The sequence below is a fragment of the Rattus rattus genome, chromosome 15 (assembly GCF_011064425.1).
Source record: "Rattus rattus isolate New Zealand chromosome 15, Rrattus_CSIRO_v1, whole genome shotgun sequence".
In the NCBI taxonomy this organism is placed as follows: Eukaryota; Metazoa; Chordata; class Mammalia; order Rodentia; family Muridae; genus Rattus; species Rattus rattus.
Window position 1 is genome coordinate 67,548,965 of NC_046168.1, and position 16,410 is coordinate 67,565,374.

A 16,410-nucleotide genomic window follows, 5' to 3' on the forward strand; every position below is an offset into this window, starting at 1 on the left:
ACACTTAGCTATACTAATGCTTATGCCTAGTAACAGAAAACCAGTAAAATTAAATTAAAATTGTGTCTTAAATCACTAAAAGCAACCTTGTACTAACGTAGAAAGATGAACAGAAAGCCAAGCACAGTAGCGAACGCCTTTGATCCCAGCACTCAAGAGGCGAAGTCAGAAGGATCTCTGTGATTCCAGACCAGCCTGGTGTACACAGTGGTTTCCACAGCCAGAGCTACAAGTGAGACCCTTTCTCAAAAAGAAATATATACATAAATGTATAAATAAATAGGAGGACATCTTTTTAAATTACCTGTATCCTGACACCAGCTTAGCTCTTTCCCTTCAATCTTCCCAAGCTTCCCTTCTAGCAAATCTCCAGCCCTTTCTGTCAGCAGCAGATTCCTAGAAACACTTTCAACCAACGACTGCCACTGGCCACACTAGGCAGGGGGTCAGGTAGGAAAGTCACTTTCAGTCCTGCCCTCCATTATGCAATCTAGAATTATTTACTTAATTCTTAATTTTTCAATTTCACTGATGGTATGAAAATGCTCTCGAAATATAATGAATTAGGTGTAAAGAGAAAAAAGAACACTGTAGATAACTACATTTTTAAAAGTTGTGTGTGTATATGATGTGTGTATGTAAGTGTTTGCCTGCATATATGTATTTATATAACGGGTGAATGCAGTTTGATCAAGGAAACCAGAGAGGGCATCAAAACCCCGGAAACTGAAATTATAGTTGTGAACTTCCACATGGGTCCTGGGAACTGAACATGGATCCTCTGAAAAAGCAACAAATGTTCTTAATCACCAAGGCCTGACAATTCTCTTTAATAAGCAGTAATATCCTGCTCCTGCTTTTTGGTAATTACATAAACATGTTTCCTTTGCTTGACTCAGATACTGTGCTAGGCTTACAAACATCTTCTGAAACACGACATTCAAATCCAGTTTACAACAAAAATTCAGACTCAAAATGCAAGAAAAATGCTAATCAGGAAAAAAGCTTTCAGTCCTTAGAATGAAAGGAAAATTACTAGAAAGAAAAACTATGGCTTAGGGAAAATTGCATCAGACGGAGCAGAAATATCATGTGAGCCTGAGTGCCCGGATGCCTGCTGTAGGAAAAGGCATCTTCTAGATGTGATGCAGAAACTACGGTCACGAAATCTTGACAAAACAGCTGCCTGTCTAACACCTGCATAACGACAACGCAAGCTGACATGCCAATCTTGACAGCGTAAACCTCGCAAGGTCCTACCCAGAAATGGAGACCCTACAGGCAATTAATGACTGCTGAGAGAGAAAGAATCAATTCTTCCAGGAACAAGCCTCCTGATAGATTATCCAATCCCAGTGCTCAGCACTAAATACATGTACATCCAACCAACACAGACGCATTTTGTAAGGTAGGGTGTGTGTGTGTGTGTGTGTGTGTGTGTGTGTGTGTGTGTGTGTGTGTGTCTGTGTGTGCATGCACACATGAGCGTACACATAAGCAGACTTTTAAAAGAGGATAACATGAATTTGAAAAGGAGTAAAGGGTGTGCAGGAGGAGTTGAAGGGAAGGGAGAGGTGAAAACAATGTAAATCATTTTAGTACTCAAATATAAAACTCTAAAAAAAATAAAGAAAAAGAGGATGTAATTTGTTAACTCTTCTGTCTGGCGGTGAACATTTGTCAAACTAATATATATTTAGTCACGTATGCTATTCACACTGTCAGACCTGTACCCCAGAAACAGAAACCCAGCACTGTGCAATGAAGGCGCAAACATAGCTGCTGCCTACATTACGGTCTCCGAAGGCCATGCTGCCCCCTGCTGGACCATTTTAGATATTGTGTGACAACATAATATATAAGGAAGTTTAGCTAATATTTTAAAGAACTTAATGTCTACATGCAGAGGTATACAAATGCTGAATAATTTATTTTGTTAATTTGCTCTAAATAGATGTACTAACAGAAAAGCAGCTCTGACAATGTAATTATCAACAAAAATGAAAAATAAATATTAGGTCCATATTTACCAAAAATAAAACAAGTCTTACCCGTTAAGTTACTGTGGATCCCATTTATACACTTGAGAGCAACAGAGCCCCTCCCTCTACCACAAAAGAATCATATTAGATAAAGCAACTTACACTACAGTTTTCTGGCGGTACCAGAAGTTGTGTGATCTCACCACCATGAACACAGAAGATATGTTTCATTTCTCCGGAAAAAATGTCCCAAATGATGACGGAAAAATCCACACCTCCGGATATCAGGTATCTTTGGTCATACCGAGCTGAGACCTGATGAGGATACAGCAAACACGTGACTTTGTTCCGGTGGCCACGGAGGGTTCTGTGCGGGGGCCAGCCTGTGAAAGAGGTTTGGAATCCAGAATTGGAAAATTAAAGCCTTCACAATGCTTCAAAGGGCAAACGTGAAATGTCTGAAGCGCCATAACTTCTCCTTGTAGAACAGGTCTATGCAGCAGGGTAGAGCTAGTTCCCCAAAACTAGCAGGCCTTTAAAATGATGCTAGGCTTTGTGCATGCGTGCTATCTGTCAAACTGTAAAGAATTAGTACAAAATATAAAATAATTCCCATATTTATTACAAATAGAAATAAAAATAATGCTGCTATGTTGAGTACATAACATGCAGTAGTTAATTTCCATTATCTACTTAACTGTTCACACAGCTATAAAAAAATTACATTAGTGCACTGTTTTAGAAGAGTATCAATATTGCTGATAATATATAGTAATCAACTCAACTAATAGTTTATGAAACTATTGATACATGTGAAGGAGATGAAAACTGAATGCTTTCTTATTTACGGTCATTCGTAGTATTTTTTCCGTAACAGAGATTTAGAATTTAACTGAATGTCTACAACCAACTGCACTAGCAACACCAACTGGCTTTAGTTCTTAAACAACAGCGTGGGGAAATTCAACGTCAGGGTTGCAGATGCTCAGAACACAGTGGACTTCAGTGTACCTCGTCTGAGCATGTGTTCTCCCTGCAGTAGCTGAACTATGGCCGTCTGGGTGGCAGGGACGATAATGATGCTTCCGTCTTCCCGGCCGCAAACAAGGCGCCCGTGTGCTGGTATGTAGACACTCGCAGTTACTTTAAGTGGTTCGTTGCTGTTTGGAATCACACTCAGCTGATCGATAATTCCAGCGGGACAAGGCTTCAGTTTGTCAAATGCGTCTTGCAAACTAATACAAGTTGTCGTTTTTAGCCCTGTAGAGGTTTGGTGTCATACAAAATAAATACATATATATTTAAAAAATAATGACATTAAATAATGTTGATCGATTGATTCAGCAATGTACCAAGAGTCTACTTTGATCAAATATAATACTTAGAAGAAAGTGATATAGATATTTTAAGTTTTTTTAAGGTTCAGAATGTTATAGAAAGAATCACGAACTCCATGTGCAGATTTACTATTACCTTCATTGGCTTCCTGTTTGTCTGCTATGTCTGCTATGTTCCAAATATTTAACCTTCCAGAAGAATCACCCTGAATTAGTAGCTTATGCAAATATTCCTTGCATCCATAGAAAAACCGAGTAACAGGAGGACAAATTACCAACTGCCAGAGAAAAGAAAAAAGAAAAAGAAAAATCAAGTGTCTTTAGCTGTTATTTGGAATTTTTAGATTAACGTGTTCATGCTAAAGTGTCTAGATGCTTTGATTCATACCACAGTTCTAAAAGAACTTACAGCATGATTATGCAGTGTATTTTCATGTAATTTAATAGTGTTAATATTCATGTCAACTACAGTAGAAACAAACGCTAAGGGAATGAAAACCTTTTATTTATTTATAGCCTTTCTCTAAACCAGTGTTTATAGTCCTGTGTTCCATTTTATAGAAAGTGGTTACCAATCACAGGGAAAGTTACTTATTTGTTGTTAAATAATTAATATAGAAGTCAGGTCACTCTTAACAAAAAAGAAGTCTGCACTGTAAAAAATAAAAATAAAAAAGAGCTGCACACATAAGCAGCAGTAAGCGGACTCAGCAGAATGTATTGGCAGTCACATCTCTGGGTAACAGTGGGAAGGAAAGAGGAGGAAGGCCCAGGCTGAGCAGGAACCGAGAGTCAGGGGAGAAGTTGGGCTGGGAAGGCACGAGACAAGAATGATGTAAATACAGAATTTAGTATGAAATTCAAAACATAACAGCTAAAATAAATCACCTTAGAAAAGAAGCGAATTCACTAATGCTATCTTTCTTCCTTCTCTTAAGTCACTAGGAATAATAGCATTTCCATACAACATGGGAATGCCTGGTGAGTGTGGAGGACAGAAAAGGGCTCCAGATCCTTGGTCCTGGAGTTGCAGATGCTTGGGAGAGGCCATATGGGTAGTGGAAATCAAGCCCTGACATCTGGAAGAGCAGCCAGCACTCTTAAGAGCTAAGCTACCTCTCCAGCCCATCCATTTTTAAAAATAAGGATACTTTATAGCATTTGATTAACCACATTTATATAACTAATTGTAACAAACTAATTGTTACAAAATTGTGTAAAAAAATTATAATATAAAATTCAGTTTCAAAAATTATAGCTAACAAATAATCTAGTTGCAGTATTCCACTGCCTCACAGAAGTCACTGGCCTCTGGAAACTACCTATAGTACGTATAGGGAAGTATTAACTTTGCTTAAACTTGGATGATTTAAATTAAAAAATTCCACACTTAACAGGGAGAAGCTATGGAAGCTACCAAAGTCGCATTTCAGGGTCTGGGCGTCTCTCACACATCACACACACACACAACTTAAGTAAACTAGCACGTACTAGACAGCTGGGATTTAAAGAGGAACACAGGCACATGATGGGTAATAATGGTTGCCAACTCGACAGGATCTAGAATCCGGAAAGACGGGGCGTCTGAAGATGTGCTAAAGATCGTCTAGATTCCCACAGGCTGGGGAGGACTGCATCAGACGGAAGGCAAGCTGAGCCAGTGTTCTGATGACGGAAGCAATGGGACCAGCTGCCTTAGATCTCCCCACCAAGACAGACAGACGGGATCCTCCGATTCTAAGGCAAGGTGCACGCTGCTTCTTTTACAGTGATGTTAGGTATTTTGTGACAGCAACGAGGAGTGTAGTGAACACTGTGTTATGTTCTTTAATGCAGCGTTTTTCATACACGTCCCTACCCCTTAGCTTAGCTGGAAGTGACTGACCCAGCTGGACAGTAGCAAGTTAACAGTTCAAGAAAGGAGAGAGAAAATAATTCATATAGGATTTTAAAGTATACCTAGATGTATAAATTCTATATTTAAATATTCATTGACAAAGTCATTTCCCTTCTACTTATCCTGCCTGCATTCCCCACTGACGGTGAACATAAGGGTCAGAAAGCTAAACTGGAACCCAACCTACACCAGAGCACACAAGACTTTCCTCTCCTGGACAAAGCTTTTCTTCTCAATGTTCCCAGAGACCGGAGTGCAAATCCAGGATAAGTGTTACTACATTTCACTTTTCTTTTATTTTATGTGTATGAGTCCTGCCTTGCATTTGTGTACTCCATGTGTGGCCTGCTGCCCATAAAGACTAGAAAACAGTATGGTTCCCCTAGGATCACAGTTAGTGTCAGTTGTGAGCAACCATGTGGGTGCTGGGAACTGAACCAAGATCCTCTGGAAGAGCAACAAATGCTCTTAGCCTGAGCCCTCCCTCCAGCACGCACAGTTCAATTATAAATAGTAAAACAAGGCTTTTAGAAAACACCGTGAGTTTCCATTTCAATACAGAAAAAATGCTTAATTTTTACTTTTAGTGTCCAGGTTTTTGAGTCACTACTTGATCTGAGGGATACTGTGATGCATGAATCAAATAACAGCATCGGTCAGCGTTAGCACCCTTATTACCCTCGCCTTTAAAAACCATCTTCACTGTGTTCTAACTGTGTGAGTATACAATAACTTCATGGTCAATATGAATTTTGTAAAAGGTCAATTCTAATCCATAATCAAGATGAGATCACTTGTATTCTTACATAAAGGCAGGTACTACTTAATAGTTAAATTGCATATTAAAAATCTGCAAATTTTGAAATGTGCTTGTAATCACCCAATCAATGTTCTGTGAGATCTAACACTCTGCTGGGCTTCACTGAGCCTCTGGAATGCTATACACATCAATGTAACTATCAGTCAGAAACAACACCTGAAGGACTTTACCTCTCTATCCTTCTGATCCAAGAGGCTATGCTGCACGGGAGGAATCAGATTTTCAACTGCTTTCCCCACATCACTGCGGAATGAATCACTAGCTGGAAGGCAACTGAAACAGGAAAGTAAGCATCAAAATACCCATAGGACAGAGAGGTGTGGTGGCATACCCCTTCAGTCCCAGCACTTGCAGGCAGAGGCAGTTCAAAGCCAGCCTGGGCTACACAGTGAGTTCTAGGACAGCCAGAGCTACATAGTGAGATCCTGTCTCAAAAATAAAATAAAATAATAAAGGAAATAATAAAATATGAAATATTTTATTCCAAGGTTTATCACAAGAGACAAAAATGGGATTTTAAGTTTCAATTAATTTAAGTACAGATTAAATAGCTTTAAAAAAAAACATTCTTTAAAGGTTCGTGAGACTTCTCACAGGTAAGAGGGCTTGCTGCCAGGTCTGAGAACCTGAGTTTGATCCTTGGAACCTACATGGAAGGAAAGAACTGATGGCCACGAGTTGTCCTCTGACCTGCACATATACACAGTGGTATATGCATGCACACATGCACGTACATGCATATAGTAAATAAATGAGTGTAAACAAGTCTACCTGTTTCTTTGTACCTAGAAGTTAAACTGGGATTACATACAAACCTTAAGACATCCTGAAGCTAAATATTTACACTCCATAAACATTCTTTCTTTAGAGTTATACCTCAAATTCTGAATCCTTTACATTTAACTAAAATCTTTTTATGTTATCTATTTCATACCTGGCAGGGAGTTTGTAAATGTAACTCTGCCCATTTTCAGTCCAAATGATGACTTTGTCTGCAGACACAAAGTCCCCTCCAGTCCATGTCTGTCCATCTTCACTAGGACCTGAACACAGCAGGGAGTAGTCGCCAGCATCGAACACCTAGGAAAAAAAGAAATTCACAATTTTAATTTATTCTAGCATGGTATGATTTAAATAAGACAGAATAACACTTCACCTGGAAGAAAAGTTCTGAAAACATATTTAACAAACCCAGGCTTTTGAAATATGATTTAGCAGATGAAGATATTTTCTCAGAGAGATCTGGGGCAGTCACCATAGGCCCCAGCTCTGGGCAGCCTCTGGCAGGCAATGGACTCGGTCAAGCGCAGCAGGTATGGCCCCAGTGTAGTAACCAGAACCCTCAGTCTGCTGTATGTCAAGGAAGGAGGCGCACCTTGGATAAAGGCAAATACTAAGAACTCCACCCTCTAGAATACTTACCATAACTGATACTGTATCTGGTACATTTCTGACCATATACTGTGACATTATATTATTTTCTGCTCAGTAGAATTATCTTGCTTGGCCTTACTGCATCAGTGTTCTAAAATTATTATTATGAATAGGAAGCGCAAAGACTCCATTTTAATATTTAATAATTCTGTATGGAAAGGTCAAGGTGCTATAATTTCACTAGGAACAGCACCCAGTGACCTTGCATAGGCTCACTTTTACAAAGCACATGAAGTTCACGGTACATTTATATTTATCTTATCTGACCCTCAGACCCACTAAAAGACACAGGCAAGTGGCTATTGGCCCCCTGATCTACCATCAGGAGAGGGATACAGAGGACACTAGCAACACTTGTTCAATGTCACACATCAGAAACTGGGTATGGTGCACACTGGTAATCTCAGCAGAAGCAAGTGGATCTCTATGAGTTTGAGGCTAGCCTGGTCTACATAAGAGTTGCAGGTCAGTCAGGGCCACATAATAATACCCTGTCTCAAAAAAAAAGAAAGAAAGAAAGAAAGAAAGAAAGAAAGAAAGAAAGAAAGAAAGAAAGAAAGAAAGAAAGAAGGAAGGAAGGAAGGAAGGAAGGAAGGAAGGAAGGAAGGAAGGAAAGAAGGAAGGAAGGAAAGAAGAGAAGAAGGAAGAGAAAGAAAGAAGAAATAGGTATATAGGTACATACCAATATGTGACAAAACTAGGAGGTATAAACCCCTAGGCTACATTTCTAACAGACTAGTTCTTTCTTCCACTTGCAATATTTGCAATACTTGGCAAAAGTACATTCTAAATTTTGCTCAAGGGGAGTGAGAATTCATCACTCAATAGCACAGTCTTCTATGTTACTCTTCTTCAGAGAAAACAACGGCCTTTGGCTAGGAATATAACTCAGTAGAGTGCTTGCCTGGCGTGCATGGGACCCCAGGGTTCCATCTCCACCACTACACAAAGTAAGTCTGCAATACCAACCCCAGCACTCAGGTGCAGGCAAGAGGGTTAGAAGCTTGAGGTCAATCCCAGCTACACAGAAAGTTTGGGGCCAAATTTAAGAGTATTTCAGATTATAAAACTCTCTAGATGACCTTTAGTTTGTTTGTTTTATACTTTTTGTTTATACTACTGTTTGTCCGAACTGTTATCCAATGACTCGACTGCATCGAAAACAGGAAAGGAGTGGCTAGTTTTTGTGAGAAATGCCCTTACTGCCCTAGGGAAGGGAAGCTCGTGTGAAGTGAACATCAATCACGTCAGTGTAATGTGGTCTTCCTGGGAGTCACACAGCAGTGGTTTAGGAATCTGCCACTGAGGGAGCTCTAGCCTTCACCTGCTCTCCCCAGGGGCTACCTTATTGTATGCTTTTACTAAAAACGTGAGGAGTTATTTTTTTAAGCATGGAAATAGCCATTGATCGACCGAAAAAGTAAAATGTGTCATAAAGTATAAAAGCCATGCACAAAACAATGTTATTTGATCATAGCAAAGCTGGCAAATTCTGGACACCTGCAAAGTCATCCTGGTGAGTTAAAGGCTCTAACTCTGTGTGTGTGTGTGTGTGTGTGTGTGTGTGTGTGTGTGTGTGTTCAGGATAGCAGGTATCATGCTCCCTCACTCTTTACCTGTTCCTCTGAGGCAGCGCCTCTCCTGAACTTGGAGCTCTCCTCTCACAGAGGCTGGATAGCGGTAGGCCCCAAGGGGCCCTCCTGACTCCTCTCCCCTCAGGGTAGGGCTGTGGACATCTGCAGGAACACCTGGCTTCTCCTGCTGACACTGTGGTCTGATGCCACTCCTTGCTTCTACAGAGCAAGGACTGCCAACTGCCAACACTCACCAGCTCTCCAGGTCCTGCTTTGTTCTCACATGCACGTCTCTTACGGTGAAACTGCGCTTTTCTCACATTTCCTAACCACCTGGCTCTCTCCTTTTCTCAAATAGTTTTGCCCATTTTCCTAGTGGTTGATTTACATTTTTACTCTTCCTCATACAAGCTTTTTATAACATGAACACGTTATTCATATATGCATACATCATAAACATCTTTTCTCACTGTGTGGGCATCATTCTAGCTCAGGTAAGCAGTTTACAATGTTTTAATTAATTCTTTGAGAATTTCATTCCATGTTATTGGATCATATTCATTCCTCTCTCCCAAATCCTCCAGGATGCCCCACCTCTCTACCCAACAAACTTCATTCCACCACCTTCTTAAACCAATCTAAGCCTGGTTTGTATTAGCTGACTCTCCCTGGGACTGGAGCTGCCCGGGAGTGTGGTCAATAGACCAGGTGTCATATCGTTAAAGAAAACTAACTTTCCTTTCCCAGAAGCCATCAAATGCCAAGAGCCCCTCAATAGGGGTGGGACTTCACGTCCATCTCCCCTCCTCCTGCCATGAGTTTGTCAGGCTGGAGGACATATCACACAATGCTGTCACAGCAGTGTTAGTTCTCATGGACAACTGCCCTGCTGCATCTGGAAGGCACTGTCACTGACGTCATGGACCACTTCTGGCTCTTAAATCTTTCTGCCACCTCCTTCCACAGAGATCCATGACCCTTGAGGAGAGAAGCATGGTATGCCCAAGTCTCTTAGTCTCTGTACCTGACAAGCTGTGGGCCTCTGTATTAACTGTCATCTACTACACACTTGGTACACAGACAAACTGCAGGAAAACATCCATACACATAAAAATAAATTAGTATTCCAAGGTAGGAAAAGCAACTGTTCCTACCGTGGTAGGCGGCTTATGAGATGTGCCCACCTAACACCCTCCTCCCTTCAGTACATGCTAGATTTTCTGACAGTTCCTAGAGCATGTTTTGTCTTTTAGAACATAGTGAGAGGCGTGGAGAGCATCTTCAAATGCCCTTTACTTGTTTACTTACTGGGAGAGAAGCTTGCTAGCCTGCTGAGGGTGGCTCCAGTGAGAGGGCTCAAGGAATAAGGAATGGGAAGAATGTCTTCATTTACCAGTCAGAGAGAAGAAAGGCCTAACTGTCCCATAAGAAAGAACAGGAGAGCCTCCAAACAGGAAACTTGCAAACGAGATCAAAGTCTCCAAAGATACAGCGATGGCAGCCTATGGAGAACTCAACTTGAGGTGCCCAGTTAAACTAAGCCCTGATTCCTCACAAAACTGGACAAGAACACATTTCTACTGTTTTAATGTAAGTTTTTGAGTGATTTGTTAAGCAGATTTAAATAACAAGCACACTTTGCTCAGATGGTATAAGTTCTGAAATTACTCAGCCAGTATAATCCCTAACTAAATTCTAAATATTTGTCCTCACCCTACATCAAAGAAACCTCTCTTTCCCAACAGATGGAAATCACTACAGAAAAGCACTATCAATCCAAAAGCAGAGTTGTGGAATCCAGTCCAATGGATACACCTACGAAATAATTCCCTCAGCTAAGTCTCAGAGACCACTGTAGAATGATCTTGGGGCGGGGGGGGGGGGTTGTAGAGCCCAAGAAGCAGAGGATTTGCTCTGAAATCACATCTCTCAGAACTGTCAGAAGCTGCACCATGGAGTCTCGCCAGCATGACTGCCTGCACATGAGCTGAGCAAGGACAGTGACAACAGACAAGCTGACCTTGAGGAAGCCCACACATTCCTTAGAGGAATCTAAGGAATGTTGAGAGCTGGAGAAACAGTCTTCCCCAGGGAAAGGCACGCCAATTCACCATCCAATACCAAATGGTCAGCCCTGAATACATACATACATTCAAGTAACACTATACAGGTTGTGTTCATGTACTTAGGAAAGTACACACACACACACACACACATACACACACACACACATCAGTGACTAATGAGATGAGAAGAGGTCATAAATGTGAAACAAAGAAAGGAGGAATATATGGGACTATTTGAAGGAAGGAAAAGGAAAGGGGAAATGATTTTATTAAAAATCACAAAAAAAGGAATAGTTTTTAAAACATGGAAAGTTTTGAAAATTGCTAAGTACAGAACCAATGTTCAAAACACACTGGCTAATTTCTATTATTAAAGACAAGCAATGCAGATGGAAAAATCCTCCTCTCATCATTAGCTGTCCAGTGACAGAGTTAAGACTTCCAATTTGAAGAAGCCAGGAAACATGTATTATTTAGGTTTCATAACATACTACAAAGAGAAATGCCCAGCCTACAGAGACCTCGTTACCACCACTTACACAATAACTAATAGCAAAAAGTAGACATTAAGACCTATAAAATAGTCATTAAATCATTCATTCCACGGAGTAAAACAAAAAGACTGCTACATAGAAATAAATCCCAGTTCCCCAAAAACTGTCAGAACCAAGTCTTATATCTTTGAAAATCTGGGAAGCTATATTGAACCATAAAGAATAAAAATATGATTTCATGTTTTCAACTTACCCTCCAGTACTTGGAGCATACGACCAAGAGCGACCTCTGTGTGAATGCACAAAAAGAGAGGCTTTGGCAATTCTGACAATAAATTGGTTTGGATTCCTCCTCAAATATTGGCTCAGTGTCCTGGAAAGAAAAAGATTTCCAAAGTCTCAGGAATAACATATATTAATTAAAATCATCACAACAACGTGATAAAGACACCACAAGGGAACAGAAGTACCATGTGATACACCCATCATTTCACCCTTTACAGCAGCAAAAAAATGTGCTCTGAGAGCAGCCGACGAAAATGTCTTTGCTACAAAGCTGTCCAACATTTAAACCCTGATGGTGTAAGTCAGAACATCTTCACTGGAAATGGCAGATTGAATTTTGCAGTCTTCCTATAGGTATAAATACTTTAGTTTTTTTTTAAAAAAATGATTAATTATTCCAGTCTTTTCCAAGTTCAACACTAATAGTTCCCTAACTGAGGTGGAAAATATCAATATTGTTAGGAAACTGATTTTTCCATTTAGAATAAATAATTATTCTAGTCCATATGCTATGAAAGAAAACTAAAAATGGCTTTTGTGCTTTGTTTTTTTTATATTGGTTTTTGAATATGAAATGTCCCATGGGTTCAAGCGTTAAACCTTATTCTGCACCCTCTGCTGATACGGGAAGGCACTGGAAACCCGAGGAGGTGAGTACAGTTGAAGTTGGTTGCTGGAGGCAGACCTTTGAAACTTATACTGGTCCTAAGTCACTTCCTTACTCTCTGCCTCCGGGCTGCCACACGGTGTACAGACACCTTCCCTCAGAGTGCGTCTGTCAGGCACTCTGTCACTGTTCTGTCAGTGGAAGAGTAACTAAAACGAGTAGTTGGCTTCTTTAGTTCATTCAAGCAAGCCACCTCCTAACTTTGTTCTAAACAAAAGCAGGAGAAAACCCCTCTTACATTTCTCTACTGCATATAGGCGATGCATTCCCTATTTTACATCCTTGATGGAATAAAGCTCTCCATCCGAACGGAGGAAAATAATTCACTCACAGTAGCAAACATAACGAAGGATCCTTCTTCTATCTTCAATAGAAACGCTTTTTTTAAAAAAAAATTACTGACACAAATCCTACAAGGTTTAAATGATAGAATGATAGGGATAGGTATCACTGCCCATCTCACCTGCAATCCACTAACTTCAGAGGTCACAATCCACACCTTCAGAATACCTGTCACGGACAGCGCTACCACAGTGTCCTCTAAACCAGGGAGAGACAAGAAGTCAAGGTAAAACACACCATGCTTTCTTCTAACATTAAAACAGCCTGCTCTCATGAACGCAGGTAAAAAACATGGTTCCCTATGCTTCGAATAATATAAACTCAGTGTTTACATTATGTCCATTTCTGGAAAAAAATTACGTTTATCCTCATAGTTTTTAAAGAGAGGCTTCAAAATAAATGAAGCGGCAGTAGCAATGCTGACTGTTGCAAGCACAGTCCCAGACGCTCATCCAGTTTTATCTCATCCTTTTCACTGTCTCCATGAGAAACGGTGCCTCTTGGAAAGAGGAAAGACCAGAATCCAGAAATGCACAGGAAGCTACAGTTCTTACTGTAGTGATGCTAAGCCTGCCTCACGGGAGAAGACTCAGAAGCTAAAGTTTCCCGAGGCCTGGTGGTGACCGGTCACACTGAGGGAAGCCGATCTAACACGTGTGAGTTAAATATTAACTCAGCCAAAACCCATGGTGACGGGGCCAGATCACAAATTACTGAAACAAATATCTGTTGAATATAAGAATATAACAAAATTGTTAACTCTGACCAGTTATAGCTTGTTCCAGTAAATTAAGCAGTAAGATGTTCAAGCTGCCAAAAGGAGTTGTGTACTGACCTTGTGTCCGGTGAGAGCGGATAATACTCATGGAGCTAATCCAGTCTGGTGATATCTTTGATACCAAAGAATACAACACCTCAAGGCTGGTGGCATCCACGACGAGGATTTCAGGGTAATGCCCATGGCACAGAAGCCTTCCCTCTCGCTGATTTCCAACAGAGAACTGGTAGAACTGAAGTCAAATTTTAAAAACTATATTTTTAAATGTACTGCTTCTGTCGGGAAACTTGATTACATGCATTAATTAAACACGCTATGGTATTCTTGTAAACATTACACTATTCCAGTAATCATTTCAGAAGACTAAATCAGTATTGGATTATACTAAACTTTAGTATTTAAGACAACATATTTTCCTAAGGTCACACACTCGCTTCTGAACTCTTACGAGGCAAAAATAATGATTAAACTTTTTATCCTAGCATCTAAAGAGGACTTTTACATGAGGAGGTAGGAGACTCATTTTTGGTTTTGTGTTTTGGCTTGGTTTAGGTTTGGGTTCTTTTGTTTTGCTTTGCTTACTGGTTTTGTTGCTATTGTTGTTTTGTTTTGTTTTGACACAGGGTCTCACAATGTTGCTCTGCTTTGCTTGGCCTGGAACTCTCCATATACACTGTCCTAACATCAAATTCAAAGAGATCCACCTGCCTCTGCCATCAAAGTCCCAGAAGGAAGGGAATCAGCACACAAGCCGTAAACGAAAACAAATAAAATGAGCTTAAGAAATTAAATAAAAAAATGAAACTCGTGTGAGTCACAGAACCAATACAAATTCTGATAGGAACAGGGGAGCGTGATGGATACACTGTCGATCACGGCCCAGCCATTGACAGAATCTTGAACCACATCTTAGTGAGGGTCACTGCTGCCATGATGAATCACCGTGATCACCATGACCGAGGTGGAGAGGAAGGCCTTACTTCACTCACAGTCCCATGTAACAGTTCATCATCACAAACAGTGATTGGCAGAAGCTCCAGCAGGACAGGGCCTGGAGGCAGGAGTTGAGGCAGAGGCATGGAGGGTGCTGCTTACTGGCTTATTCCCCATGGCTTGCTCGCCTGCTTTCCTACAGAAGTCAGGTCCACCAGTCCAGGGACAGCACCACCCACAAGGACCTGGGCCCTCCCACAAAAAAAAAAAAGCCCTACCACTAGACTTAAGGGATATTTTCTCAATTGACGTTCCCTCCTTTAAGATAAGTCTAGCTTGTACCAAGTTGATATAAAACCAGCCAGCACAAACCAGTTAGGAATTCAAAATATCTTTACACTTCTAGATTGGCTTAACTGAAGAAGCAAGGGGTACCCAACTTAGTGAGGGTGGAGCGAGCACATAGGCTGAGAGCTGAGCTGAACATTGAATTTCTTTCTCTGCTTCCTAACTGCAAACGTGCCTTTACCTTGCCGCCGTGCCTTTCTGACAATGACAGACTGTGTCCATTTCAATAGTAACCTGAAATAAATCCTTCCTCCCCTAAATTTCTTCTTAGCAGGTATTTTTTCACGCCAACAAGGAAATTTAGTAATGTGCTAAACAGAGAATAGATGTGAAGGGTGGCTGATGTTCATGCATATTATAATCTGTTATTTTCCCTCAGGACCCCTAGGCACTACCAAAAGAGGCTCCTGCGACCCCTGGAGAGCCCTGAAAAAGGCTCCCGGCACTCCTAGCTCATGCATGTACACACATACAAGGGGAAGGTGTGCTGTGTGGAAAGAATGAGCTCAGAGAAAGTAGCAGAGAAGAGTACTTTCCCGAGGGCATGGGTATTTGATTAGAATTGCCTGACTAAAAGCCTCTGTACTTGATTTAATGCTATATTCCCAAACACTTTTTCGCATACTGATTCTGCATTTGAGACACTTTGGTATTGGGAAGGCGGAGGTCTACATAGAGATCCAAGTTTTCCACCATTTAAGAAAAGATGTCTCTACTGTTTGCTGGACATGACAAGGAACTGCGCCCATGAACTCTCAACACCCGTGACTGCTGCACAAAACCTGCACATAACCAACCACACCATTTCCCGTTCCAGCACGAGTGGATGAATGACTCACAAGGCCCCACTGTTGGGATTTGATTTGTGCTTACATGGGGATCCACACATCCCTACCAACAGTTGTTTTTTAAACTGATCAATAAAGAGCCAGCAGTCAATGGCTGGACGGGGGACAGAGGCAGGACTTTGAGGATTTCCTAAAGGAGAACACAGGACAGGGAGAAGGAAATAGCCAGGGCAGAAGGAAGGAAGAGGATACAAACATGAGAGCTGTAGAAGACAAAGACCCACCATGTAAGAATCTGGGAAAAGCAGCCCCAGAGGCCACTTCTCTGACTGGGTCTGGAGCAGCAGGGATAAAGTACAGATTTTAGAATGCAATAGCTCAGGAATACCAGAGAAGTGTGTGCTAGCAGTGTGGAGGTTTGGAAGTGGCCAGCCACTGAGCTCGTTAAGGCATATTAGAACATAAAGACCGAGGGTGGGCGCAGAGCCACGCAGAGAGCGCCTTAACTGTTTACCGCTACACCCCACCCCAGCTTCCGGTAAGCTGCTCAGGGAGGTGAGTTAGTGCTCTTCAGTGACCTTAAGCTCCCTCACGGGTTGCTTATACCCAAGTGGTCACCCAGGTACATACAGAGGCAACATTAACTGAACTCAGTAGAAACCATA

At 41.1% G+C, this 16,410-nt stretch overlaps 1 protein-coding gene across 1 annotated transcript in view; it reads right to left on the reverse strand.

The window, feature by feature from the left end:
- Nucleotides 1-16,410, reverse strand: part of Wdr7 (WD repeat domain 7) — a 271,935-nt gene that overhangs the window by 239,050 nt on the left and 16,475 nt on the right. The window contains exons 5-12 of the mRNA XM_032885554.1: nt 13,734-13,908; nt 13,020-13,096; nt 11,858-11,977; nt 6,971-7,116; nt 6,207-6,309; nt 3,456-3,597; nt 2,994-3,242; nt 2,145-2,365 (exon numbers count right to left, since the gene is read on the reverse strand). Coding sequence (XP_032741445.1) covers nt 2,145-2,365; nt 2,994-3,242; nt 3,456-3,597; nt 6,207-6,309; nt 6,971-7,116; nt 11,858-11,977; nt 13,020-13,096; nt 13,734-13,908 — 1,233 coding nt within the window. The remainder of the gene's footprint in view (nt 1-2,144; nt 2,366-2,993; nt 3,243-3,455; nt 3,598-6,206; nt 6,310-6,970; nt 7,117-11,857; nt 11,978-13,019; nt 13,097-13,733; nt 13,909-16,410) is intronic.